This window comes from Artemia sp. Qi Xiang Cuo, chromosome 9 (assembly GCF_049724085.1).
Source record: "Artemia sp. Qi Xiang Cuo chromosome 9, ASM4972408v1, whole genome shotgun sequence".
Taxonomy (NCBI): Eukaryota; Metazoa; Arthropoda; class Branchiopoda; order Anostraca; family Artemiidae; genus Artemia; species Artemia sp. Qi Xiang Cuo.
Window position 1 is genome coordinate 29,616,943 of NC_142802.1, and position 13,667 is coordinate 29,630,609.

A 13,667-nucleotide genomic window follows, 5' to 3' on the forward strand; every position below is an offset into this window, starting at 1 on the left:
TTCCTTTCGATAGAATATTTCAACCTCTCTGAGATCTAAAATAAAATTAAATTAGACGTTCAGTTTAACATAGACGCAAAGTAAGTTTCAATCGTATGTTATTTCTTTAAGCATGTGGAAACGTCGTTGACAGTGCATCTCCGGGTCAATGTTTCCGAACCCTTGAAGGTCGTCAAGTCTGCTCCCTTTCTGGGGCTTCTTACAATTTCTGGGAGTTAGACAATTCAGGGAGTCCTGGCTGGATAGCTTCTGAATACCTGGATCCAGCTGATGGTTATGACAAGGCTGCTGGAAGCGTTCCGGGAGGTATTTTGCTTCTCTTTTGATATCAATTAATTATGTTTTATATCTATTTCGAAGCTGTATCTTTATTACATTTTTTTGCCATCACTCATTTATATTTCTGGAAATTGTTTGTTTTTATTCGTGGTCTTTATGCTCCGAAGTCATGAAAATAAGGTTTGATGCGGCTCCAAAAGAGTGTGAAGTTTTTTCTAGAAATTTTTTTAGAAACCTAAGAATAAGATCTGATGTGACTCCGAAAGAAAACTAAAATTTCAAGTTGAGAGTATTCCTAAAACGTAAAAACAATTCGTAATTTTGACAAATAAGTAATTTTAGGCGTAACTACGTTTTTTAATATTGTTATATTTTAGGTAAGTGTTTGGCTTCATAGCGGTTTCTTCTAAATTTAATAATTGAAAACGTTATTCTCGTCGATTGAAGAATAAAGATCGCAGCTTCATAAAACTCAGATCACAGTATTTATGAAAATCGATTCTTTTCCCATTTCTACTTCTTTTGGAGTTAAGGAGCTTTTATTATAAAGTAAAGAAACAGTTGACAAAAGTGACAAATTCGTTGTTCTTGTATAAAATTGGGTGGCTCAGAAATAATTCAAGAGCCCAAATGTTGTGAAGTGTTATCTTTTATGGTATTTGGGGGTTGTAGTCGTAGATTCCTTTATTCTCCCTTTATAGGGGAGATAAACTCTGGCCCTAAGGTAATTAAACTTTGGTAGCGTGCCTTAGGCTATGACCGAACTAATGAGGCGTACCGACTGGGTATGTTCGAGAGGCTAAAAATAGATCGTAGAGAGGTTGTCTAAAATACAATACTTTTATTCATTTAACATATAAAATAATCGGATATATTCTGTCTACTGGGACTGGCTGTCCCAAGTAGACCAACAGTCTCAAGAAAAACAACAATAATATATAAATAGATGTTTAGACACTTACACTGATAAGACAAAGTTCCAAAGTATTTCTAAAACAACGGACCAGAGGTCAGTCCGGCATAAAGTTAGTATAAGATTTTTCCTTCCGATAAAATGTATCTTTTATACATTTTTATCAACCACACCTTCCCACGTAATCACTAGGAAGTGGTAATTTCTCAATTTCCCGTAAAACAGAATTTAGGAGGATATGTTCTTTATCTTAATATAAAGTGGTATTTCAAAACTTCATATTTACGTCTTATATATTTTTACTAAATTAATAATTAACTAAATTAGAAAGCTTTAACACAATACTCCCCATTTAAAGAAGAATTGTCCCAATTCTCAATAATTTACTTTTAAAACAACTTAATTTCGTTTACAGCTATTTTGTTGCCATCTTTGGGTCATTATGTGCATATACCCTCAATGGGTTTCCTTAGGGTCATGTTTCTGGTCCAATATAGGCCATGTTCTTTTCTGTCGAAGGATTTCAATTTGAAATTCATCCTTGTTTCTCTTTTTCTCTGTCTCTAGGACTGACAATTACACTTTTTTACCCTCTTCATATGTATCTTCTGTTGTATTTGACCCCAAGCGGCTTAAACATAGTATTAGGGGTTTTGCTTAAATTAGATTTATATTAGAAAAGTTTTATGAATTTTTTTGAGTTTAAATTTCATTCCAATTAATAATTTAATTAATCTGAGTTATGTGGTTGATATACCGTTTATTTTTTTTTGTTTTAGAAATGCCTTGGGTAAATTACATATAACATTATTGACTTTTAAATTTTCACATATATTTTTTTCACATCTTTCAATAACATAAGCCATTTGGCTATGTAGCACATTTTCTAGGCCTAAATTAAGATCTATTTTTATTTCACTTTCTGACGAACTTGTAGTAAGGTCTGTATTACTGCTATAGTTTCCAAAATTTCAGTTGATTGAGTATGCGATGATAGTATCAGGATATATTTGAACTGGCTTTGAAATTTGCTACTTTCCAAAAATGCGTCAAAGAAATGATTGAGAAATGGATCCAAAAAGATGTTATGAAAAATTTGATTTCCAGAAAAAATTTAGCTAAGGCTGTATCTAAAATAAATATTCACATTAGTATACATATAAAGCGTAAAATTTTACATATATAGTAGAAAGAAAAACTCAATTTTGTAAAGTTTAATTCTTTTCATTACTTTTTTCTCTTTTAATTACTCCAAAAATAATATATCAATTAAATCGAAACGTTATGTTTCTTGGTTGATCCTTCATTTCAAACTAAATACTTAACTGATTATATTACAAAAAAATATTAATGATTTTACTCTTGTTCAAACATATGCATACAACATAGCATAAATATATAAAATTTAAAGAAAATTAGAAATATAGTATATATATAAGAATTTTGTAGTAGACTTACAAAATCATTGTTAAGCAACAAAACTTAGATACAACATTTATCAAAAAATACATTTGGTTAAAGTTTTAAAAGTTTTATTAAAACACTATATATTAATTTAGATATACACAAAGCATTTTTTTTTCAAAGTAAATTTCTCAAAAAGCAACACTAAAATGTGTTATAACTCTTTTTTTTTCCATTAGCAAAACGCTCAAAATACCTATTTAATTACAATCAAAAGTATTACTGCTATCATAGCGAAAAATTCACTTCACTATATATCGCATCTTTTACTTTCATATTTATTCACTGGTAGTGTCAACCGTTGTCTGCGGTTGCAGATAAAAGTTCTTTTTTTTTAATTAATTAATTTCTTTCGAGAGATTTTGGTTTTTTGCCGACAGAGTCTCTTACATCTGTTCCTCCGTTATTTGATGCTTTTTATAAAATACATATTTAAAAATATATATAACCAATCGCATAATCAATAAATCAACAAGGAAATAATCTTAAATATCGGCTAATAGGCCTTTCTAATAAGTGGTTTCTTTCCTCTTCCATCTAGGTAAGTCTTTTTTTTCCGGGGAGCGATTTATTGTTCATTCTTAGTAACACGAGTTTGCAAATATAATTACAGTTCTATGCGCTATGATGCGCAAAAAAACTCACACTACGTCTATGCGCTACGTGCTACGTGTGCTCAAGGGTTGTCAAAAACCTGATACAAGTTTTTTTTTGCATAATACTAGGTTTAACTGTAGTAATTTACATATTCAAGGTTTATCCTTTTCTAAAAGAATATATATTTTTTTTTTCAAAACTATATTCAACAATAGCTAAATTTGTAGCTTGAGAATCAGTTTGAAAAAGCTTGAGATGGAATTTTCTGACTTTTTACCTTCTTGTTGTGCCCTCACCTCAGTAATATCTATTTGGTGCTTGATCACCATAAAAAGCGTCTGGTAGGTTCAACATCAGTTTTCCTTGTGATTCTGTTCAATCTAATAGGTTTATTAAGTACACGAGATACAATAATATATTATGTATATCTACATTTTTTTATTTGTAGCTACAATCTTGTCATAGGCTCTTCCCTTTAGTAAAAAGGTGGTTCTTTTCCAAGGAATATATCCTTATCTCCATATATTTTTTTTACGTTCGTTAGTTTTTTTGTTTTTTTTTTAAGACACATAAGTGAACATAACTGTTTTCGCTTTATCTTCCCAACTTTAAGATGTATTGCCTTAAATTTTGACGTCCAGTTGTGTACTTTTGTCACCCTATTTATTTTATTTCATTTCCGTCTGTATATTTTTTCAACTTGAACCCTTTTCTTTTTTTTTGATATTTAAATTGAGCATAAGGGTTTTTTCAATTCTTTTCTGCTTTTTCAGTAAAATATATATTTTTTTAAAGCCTATATTTATATATTCCATGTTTTTTTTCAATAACCTTAACAATTTTTATGCTGATTGCCATTTATGATCAAATTCATTATCGCCATATTTCTATGAGGTGGGGGGGTTGTCTAATTTTTGCAACCTGTATTTTTTTTGAAATTATTCAAATTTTTTCTTCTAAAGTTTTTGTGTTAGAAAAGTACTTCAGCTATTAGTTTTTCAGCTATTTCTTTTTTTTTTAACACTTAATTAAGTTTTGCCTTGCATTTGCTAGTTCTCATTTCTTCCTTAAAATGCAATTTTTACGATATATTTGTTGCCAATTTTATCCTAGCTTTAATTACTATTTTATTTGCCAAAGAAGAGAGGCAATAATTCCCTTGCAAGGCTAAATAACTTTGAATTCGGTGATCCGTATCTGCGGTTTATTGATAAACTTGAGTCTGGGAGAATTACAAGAATGCATTTATGTTCATTACTGCGATTTTTTTTGTTGTGAAAGGATATATTTTATTCTTAATGAAAAAGTGAATGTATTTAGTTTTTGTTAGGGTTTGACGTCTTGGGGTTGGGATGTTGGGGTTGGTAAAGGTAAAAAGACATGCCTTAAAATCTCCTGTGCCAATTATTTTTCTCATATCCAATACATCGCTAGAGTTAAAATTATTATCTTGAACTATTGTGGTTTTCTTGTGACGATGGGGTTAATTTTTGGCTGATTTTTAATGGATTTTGTCGTTGGCTTTTACCTTCTGGTAAGTTTTTTTTTTTTTTTTCTAGGTTATAATTTTTTTTTCGCTTTTCGTTTCCTTTACCTAGCACTCTTTTTACTTTCTAAGCTTATTCTAAGTTTTGCTTAAACCTTTATAGCGCTTCTTTTTAAAATTTCTTTTTTTTTCTTTTCACCATTTGTAACTAATAAAAAAAAATATTCTCTTGGACTATAACTAATTATAATAAGATTACAGCGAGCTTTTACGTGTCTGGATTCATGTAAACTCTCGCAGTATTTTCCTATTATTACTTATCTTTTTAAATTTCTACAAAACAATTTTTTTCCAATTCGACTGAAAGTGTCACCTCAGAGAGTCAAAGGTTAGTAGATGCATTGCATGTACTTAACAACGAGAGACCAGCAGTGATTTAGCTCAACTCCAAATTTGCTAGCTTCCAATTACCCTATTTCAGTACACTCACCTCCTTCGTTTTTTTTTTTTAAATTATCCCCCCCCCCTGAAAGAAAAAAAATATTTTTTTCAATATACATATCAAAAGAATTGCCTTTTAATGCTGATTCTAAATATGTATAATTTATTTAGGTTCACTCCACCCATTTAAAAGTTACGTGGCCTTACTTATTTTCTTTTTCTATGAAACGAAGCCTAATTCGTTTTGTCAAGTCTTGACATTTCACCGCTCGCGAAGTCTTATCTCGTATTAGAAACACAATTTTTTTGCAGGAAGCTATGATGTCACTTCCGATCGGAGCTAATACTTTGGCGTTGGAATGTGACGTTCATAATTTTTACTGGCGATATATATATTTGAAGGAAAACTTGATTTTATTTATGTACCGATTAAAAAGAAAATATAGATAATTCTCTTTAGTTGCTTTTATGCTCGTTTGTTTTTTATTTAATATTTTTTTGTTATTATTGTTTTACTCAAATATTAATCTGCTGGGGGCTGCGCTTGTTCTGTCTTTCACCGCTTCCTAGTCCGAACTCTGGACTCCAAATTTCTGATTCTCTTCGTCATAATTTTTGCAAGTTTTTCCGTTGTTTCTACAGTGTGGCCTACAAGGCTCTGAGTCCGAGTGCTGTTTTTTTGCCTCGTCAAATATCTTTAATCGTTGTTTCTCTTGATGTTTGGCCTTTTTCATAAGTGTTTTAGAGACTTGTGCTGCTGACAAAGGATCTTCTTGCTGCCCCTTTGGTTTCTTTACTGTTCTCCATAATTTTTCTCTCAAAGAAGGTTTTCTTGACCATGGCCCAGGTTTATCTATATCGGTTGCTGTAGAAGAATTTTCGGTGTCGCATTCTGTTAGCTCGTGTCAGGTAAATCGCGTTTGTTCCAAAAGCCATTTTTGCACTACGACATTAGGCGAGTCTAGTATATGAAGATCAGATAATTCTTTGGTTTCTTCGAATTTTTCTTCCTCTTTTGATTTAACCTCTTGTGTTTTATGTCTTAAACCGGCAGGTTGTGTTTGAGACTCTTTTCTGTCGCTTTCATTGCTTGTATCCGATGAATATTGAACTTTTCCTTTTTTCTATAGTTTGTTGTTGAAATTTTGCAGCCAAAATTGGGGTAAATATTCCTCCCACTTCTTCCTATTTTTTTGGTCGTTATAAAAGCCATAAAATTCATACCGTTTTCTGATATATACTGGTGAGATCGTGTATTCTATTTCTTCTTCTGGAAATATAGGCTCTGTTTTCCACGGTTTTGAAAAATTTCCCTTTTTCATTCTATTGTGGTGCACTATTTCTTCCTTTTCCTTATGTTGATGCTTTAGAACATATGTTAAGTTATTTGGTAGAATTTTTGTAATCCTATAGGGTCCCTCCCATTTTGGTTTTAAATTTTTTATTCCTTCCAGATTCGTTTTGTGAACATAAACCAAATCTCCTAAACAATAACTCGTTTTATTTTTGCTTGTTCTGTCATATTTATCTTTTTGTTCTGTTTTCGCATCTTCCAGATTGTCTTTAACTTGTTCAATAGCTTTTTTCATTCGCATTACCATCTCCTGCTTCTATTGTTCTAGGTTGTAATATATTTTGTCTTTTTGTATTTCATCTAAGCAAATTCTGGGATCTCTTATGTGTTTCCAAAAGAATGGCGTTTCTTTTAAGGTACGTGAAAAAGCCGTATTTATTGCAAAGATTACAAACGGTAAATTTTCATCCCAATTGTCATTTTCCTCTCTTGCATGTATTCCCAGCATATAAGCTAAATCCCTATGCTTACGTTCAACCTTTCCATTAGCTGCTGCCAGGTAATACGAGGCAAACCATCGTCTAACACCTAGACGGCCTGTAATGTTGTCTAATCATTTGGTTCTAACACCTGGCCAAGTGTCCCTAAGTAAAACTCTAGGGAAAATTTCGTGTTCTAACAATAGGCGATTGACCAAAATTTTCGCAATGGTTTTAGTCTTTTGATCTTTAATTGGAAATGCGTATAAATATGAATTAAAATTGTCTACTATGGTTAGTACGCACCTGTTTTCTTTCCTGGAAACTGGTAAACTTCCCCCGGATCCCCAAATGGCTATTGAAATTATTTCTCTTACCGTTTAAGGGGTGGGGTATTGACCTAATTCATCCCTTAAGGTCTTTGGTGGTAGCATTTGATTGGCACACTCTTGGCAGCTTTGTATAAAAACTTTTACTTTGGAGTGAATTTTTGGAAAATAAAAATTCTCTTTCAGTCCCCATATAGTTTTTGCTTCTCTAATGTGACAGCCAATCGTTGCATGTGCCATCTGTAAAACTTCTCCTTCCAGAGATTTTGGAATTGCTGGAATAATTTTTAAGTAATTTTTTCTATATTCTTGAGATGGTCTATGGTATCTTACTAGAAGATTTTTACTTTCGTCCAGATCAAAATTATCTAAGTCCTTTAAAAAATGTTTAAAGTGCTCTGGCAGTTTCGTTCCTTTTGATAAAAAGGATTTCATTGCTAAACAAAAATCATCTTTATTTTGATGCTTTGAAATATTTTCATTAGACAGTATTTCTACCCCTTCCAGTTTGTTCTGGATGGTTGCTATCATATTTTCTTTCTTATCTGGATTTCGTGATAAATAGTCTGGTAAAATATTTGTTCGGCCCTTTATATATATTGGAGTATATGAATATGCTTGTAGACCTAGTATCCACCGTGTCAGCCGGCCTGAAGTATTTTGCATCGTATGTAGCCAAACTAATGATTTTTTGTCTACTCTTAAAATAAATTTTTTTCCAAGTAAAAATTGTCGAAAATATTCTGTAAATACTAAAACTGCTAAACACTCCCTTTCAACGGTCGAGTATTTTTTTTTCCTTCCGTCAGTGACCTACTGGCGTATTGAACTATTGATTCTACTCCTTCAGAATTAATGTTTATTAATATGGCCCCTATACCGTAACCTCAAGCATCTTTTTGCAAACAGAAGTCTTGTGACAAATCTGGTAGTCCTAGTACTGTTGCCAGTAATAACTGCCTTTTTATTTAATTTAGCGCTTGTTTTGTGTCCTCTGGACATTCGAGTTTGCCTGATTTTTGCAAAAGGTCCGTCAAAGGTTGTGCTATTGCTGCATAATTTTTAATATATCGTCTGAAATAGCTTAGCAACCCACAAACTGACCTGCAGCTTTTTTGATCTTTAGGAGGCTGTATATTTTCTATGACTGTAATTTTTTCTGGATTTGGTGAACTAGTACCTTGGTTTATCAGGTGTCAAAGAAATACTAATTTTGGTACTACTAACTTTAACTTTTCTGATTTTAATTTTAAGCCTGCTTTTTCAAACTTTTCCAGCATTTTTCTAAGTCCGACCATGTGGTCTTCCAAGTTTTCATTAAACAGAATTACATCATCTAAATAAGCCAAGGTATCTTTTTTCCTTCCTGGTTTGTTATCTTTTAACACCAAATTCATTGGGCGACTAAAACAATTTTGACTAAATGATAAGCCAAATGGCATACGTTCAAATGTGAATGTTCTCCCATCGTCTGAGGATGAGTGTTCTCCCATCCCATTACTGTAGCATTAGGCTTAGTTTCTGCCTCTAAAGTGATTTGCTAATATCTTGCTATTAAATCAAAACTAGTGTAATATTTTGAACCCCTAAGGCATCTAAAATTGAATCAATTCTTGGTAGCTTCATCACGCCTTTAACCGTGATGGTGTTTAATGATCTAAAGTTTGTACACAATCTCAAGGTGTTATCTTTTTTTCTGACTATCACTAATGGAAAGTACCAATCACTACTGATTTCTTCAATTATACTCTGATCTTCCATGTCTTTTATTTGGCTTTCTAGCCATGGCTCTAAATAATAAGGTGTTTTATGCGGTGACTTTTTGATAGGAGGGCCCTCTGTTGATATCTTGTTCGGGATTAAGTGAGTTAATCCGTAATCTGCTTTGTGTCTTGCAAAAGTCCATTTGAAATCCCAAAGAATATTTTCTACCCTAGTCTTTACATTTTCAGATAAATGCTTTAAATCAAATTGTTGCAAAAAATCCGTTTTTGCCATTCCATATTCTTCTTGTGGTTGCGGTTTTAATGAGGATAAATGTTCGTGGCTAGAAGTGAAGTTTACGCTTAATTCTGGACCGTTTAGATATTTTATTTCTGAATTTGAAATATTTTCTACTGATCCAAGTTCTACCTGGTTCAGTTTTATTTTATCATTACTTAGATTTGATAGTTTCAAGTATGTTATACCATTTTCAATTTTTATAACTTGATTTTCCACGAAAATCATTGGGTATTCTTTTATGGTGTACCCCCCTATCACGGTATCGATTGTTTTAACCTTTCCTTCTTTTTCATTTAATGTAGCTAGAACTTGAGCTGTCGTTCCCCCTTCTATTGTGATTTTTCCGCTTATTTTTAGGTTATAATTCGAATCTTCACTTTCTTTATTTGTTGTTACACAAATTTGCCTATTACTTTCAATTGTCTGGTTTATTTTGATTGTATTGGATATGGTTTCCCATACAATCCTATATTTTCTGATGGCATCTACTCCTAAAATACAAGAAAATGGTAGCTGCTTGCATATTATTACTGTTACTGTTATTTCTTTATCCCCTGCACTGAATTTGAGTGGACATTCTCCTAAAATTGTCAGCTTGTGCCCCTTCACTGATGTTAGGGTATTTTGGCATCTGCTTACTTGATTTTTGACACTAGGGGGAGACCTATTAAAAACTCCCTCACCAATTAATGATTTAAATGCGCCTGTTTCTAGTAAACATGGTACATTTTGAAAACACTCAAATTTAAAACAACGCAGAATCGGTAGATTATTATTATTAGCATTTATATCACAACATTCTAAACTATATAGGGGTGTTTGTAAGGAAACAGCTGTGTCGACCCTTACAGGCTGGTTTCTCCGTTTAAATGCCCACTGTTTGGCTAAAAATTTCTGGGATTATTCTAGTTTTATTCAGTGCTGCTACTTTGACCCTGGATATTGCTAACCGTTTGTCTTCTAGGTCTAAATTCAGGAATATTATTAGGTGTTTGCCAAGTATTATCTGTTCCCTGTCTTCCTAACTGTCTCCCCCCCTGCGTTCTGAATTGGTTTCTTGCCTTGTACGTCTGGCCTTCTTTGCGTATCCTAAGCCAGGAATCTGCTGCATAGTGGTTTGGTTTGCTAAAATAATAGCAATAAAGTTTTCTCTTAAATTGTCTGTTTGTTTCCTGGTTATTTTCTAATAGTTTGGATCTGTCTTTTTTGGCTCCCCTAATATTTGTCTTTGGTGGGGGAGGGTGTCCGTATTTTCTTTAGTTTTTAGCTGCTAATCTCTCAAGGTAGTGGAATCTATCAGCTATCTCCCTAGACGGCGACCCTTGGCCTCCGTCGCGCCTTTTTGGTTCACGATTCGGCTCCTCAAAGTTCACCCTCTTCTGTCCCCTTTTACATTTTATTTTTTGGGCTTATGTGTTATTTATTGAAATCTGGTCAAACTCTTTCTTAGCCTCGTCAATTTTTACCTCTGTTTCGACTAGTAGTATAGCCGGCTCTAAATTTTCAAATTTTCGCGATAATATTAGTCTTAATAAATTTTTTGGTAACCCCTGGTTAAGAGTATGTAGTCGTGCTTTTCTACTGTCTTGTCATTTCCGCCTTTTCCTAATTGTAAACACATGGATCTACAGATTTTGTCTGCATGTTCCCTGATACTAGTTAAGGTAACGAATGTGACTACCTCTGTTCTTAGCCTCTTTGAGATGCTTATCTCAATGAATCTTGTTTCCTTAATGGTCTCAAAATTTTTAACGGCCCTTCCCTTTATCCTGGCTTCAACTCATTGCTCTTTGACCTTATGTTCAAACGATTCAGTTAGTTCTTCGAAAATTTTTAATTTTTGATAAACTCATCTACATCTGAATTCCCCGTGTATTTTGGTATAATGTTTGCAATTTCAAGTACTGTTGATATAGAAGTCATTTTTTCCTCTTGTAATGCCATTTTATTTGAATTTACTATTTTTATCTAGCCTTCTTGATCCAGTTTTTCTAGTAATCACCTGTTGTTATGAAGTATTTTTGTGGTATTTGGGGGGTTGTAGTTGTAGAAGCCTTTATTCTCCACTTATAGGGGAGGTAAACTCTGGCCCTAAGGTAATTAAACTTTGGTAGCTTGCCTTAGGCTATGACCGAACTAATTAGGCGTACCGACTGGGTATGTTCGAGAGGCTATAAATAGATCGTAGATAGGTTGTCTAAAATACAATACTTTTATTCATTTAACAAATAAAATAATCGGATATATTCTGTCTACTGGGACTGGCTGTCCCAAGTAGACCAACAGTCTCAAGAAAAACAACAATAATATATAAATAGATGTTTAGACACTTACACTGATAAGACAAAGTTCCAAAGTATTTCTAAAACAACGGACCAGAGGTCAGTCCGGCATAAAGTTAGTAAAAAATTTTTCCTTCCGATAAAATGTAGCTTTTATACATTTTTATTAACCACACCTTCCCACGTAATCGCTAGGAAGTGGTAGTTTCTCAATTTCCCGTTAGACAGAATTTAGGAGGATATGTTCCTTATCTTAATAAAAAGTGGTATTTCAAAACTTCATATTTACGTCTTATATATTTTTACTAAATTAATAATTAACTAAATTAGAAAGCTTTACCACACAAAACTGGTGATGCGAGATTCAAGCACCCAATGATGGCTCCTTGGTTCCCATTTCTTATATTCACCTCTGACAAAGTATTGAAATCGCTCTATCTCTGCAACGGCTCCCCTATTGGTAACCCCGTTGAGAAATATGAGCCAAAGGGGCTAAATTGATTGAAAATTCTAAATAATCAGTACTGAATATCGTGATTGTTTAAATATCGATCCATTTCCTAATAGAGATAGAAAAACAATTTAGGTGATATTTTTACTAGTTTTCGGTATTTATCATATATTTCGATTCTAAATATAAAGCGTGACTCAGGGTAACGGCAAAATCTGACTCATAATTTTGCAGGATCAGTTCTCTTATATTTTTTCCATCTCCATGAGTATCATAGAATAATACGCTTTCTGAAAAAAAAATTCTATTTTACATTTTTTATTTTACTAGATAAAGGCAAAAGATCCTTGCTATGAATAGAAGTTCTAAAGTGGAAGCACAACTCTTCTGGGAATGTCCTACTCTGCGGTACTGATAAACAGCAAAAATTGCTTTAGTTTAAGAACTTGGGCACATATTTTCTATTGCAGGATTGATTTTATAAAGAAAACTATTTTTGTTAAATAAAAGAAAAAACGATAAAAGTGCCCGACAGCAGTTTTCTACCAATTCGGAAAGGCGCTGTACTGTGTGAATCTGACTTTCAAAAATGAATATACAGTCCAAAATCATGTCCAGAAAGATGTTTCTAAGTTTCTTTTTTTCATCCCTAACCCCTTCAGTATCTGCAAAGCTTGATAGGTTATGTTAAGAAGAGTCTATTTTCTGTCTTAGTTTTGCAATAAATACGGTTTCAAGTTTAGCTCCAATGTACTTCTCTTGAAGTTTATGGCTTTTTAAGATGGTTTCAGGGATATGACTGGGACTTTAAGCCAAATCTTAATTCTCTTTCAAACTTGGGACCGATCTTCATAGAATCTTTTGAGCCTTACGAGTAGGGAAAGAATAGAGGCGGAAATTTCAAAATATTTTCCTAGGTTCTAATTTCGGCTCTAGAGCTACTCTCGAAAGTTTCATTGACAAAGCACGACAACTTTCTAAGTTAGTGGATAACCGCTGTTCTTTATCTCCACCTAAGGAGTGAACTACTTGCACTTCTTTTGGTATTAGACAAAAATTTTCAACTCTCTTTTCATGTAACTGTTTTATCCTAGAAAGTATTGAACCGTCTGCCGAATTCCGGGGAACATTTGTTGCAACGGTGAGCAACATTGACTGGCCGTCATCATGTAACCCAAGTGGAATCACTGAACATCAGGCTCAGATGACTGCATATTTGGATGCACTCCAAGATGCAAACATGAATGCCATATTACTTCAAGTAAGCTTTTTCTTCTTATTCTTGTTTCCTGAGGGAACTGAACTCCTATTCAAATTTGGCTGTTGAACCTTGAGATTTTGGATTCAAATTTTTAGGCCTCTATAAATTAAAGGAGCTCAGTTCATAAGTTACAGAAGTCAAAGTCAGACTCGAGAATGATAAAACTCTAGATGTTAGAATATCCGCAGTCCTGCCTTTATGGCTATATCAAGTCAGGATTAACCACTGACTGGCAGCAATCCTTGGACTTTTCAGTTTGTTAGTACTTTGACGGCCTCACACGTGCTCTGCATACATTTAGTAAACACATATAATGAACCCTCCCAGAGAGTAGCTACATAACCGCTGGAGTTACTGACTTTTAAATCATTAAATGCTTAATTTAAT

General features: G+C 33.2%; 1 protein-coding gene across 1 annotated transcript in view; it reads left to right on the top strand.

Annotated features, from left to right (window-relative positions):
• LOC148948542 (uncharacterized) overlaps window positions 1–13,667 on the top strand; it is a 59,174-nt gene that overhangs the window by 28,544 nt on the left and 16,963 nt on the right. Inside the window, exons 2-3 of the mRNA XM_089093979.1 lie at window positions 112–306; window positions 13,114–13,280. Of these exons, the coding sequence (XP_088950105.1) occupies window positions 112–306; window positions 13,114–13,280 (362 nt within the window). The remainder of the gene's footprint in view (window positions 1–111; window positions 307–13,113; window positions 13,281–13,667) is intronic.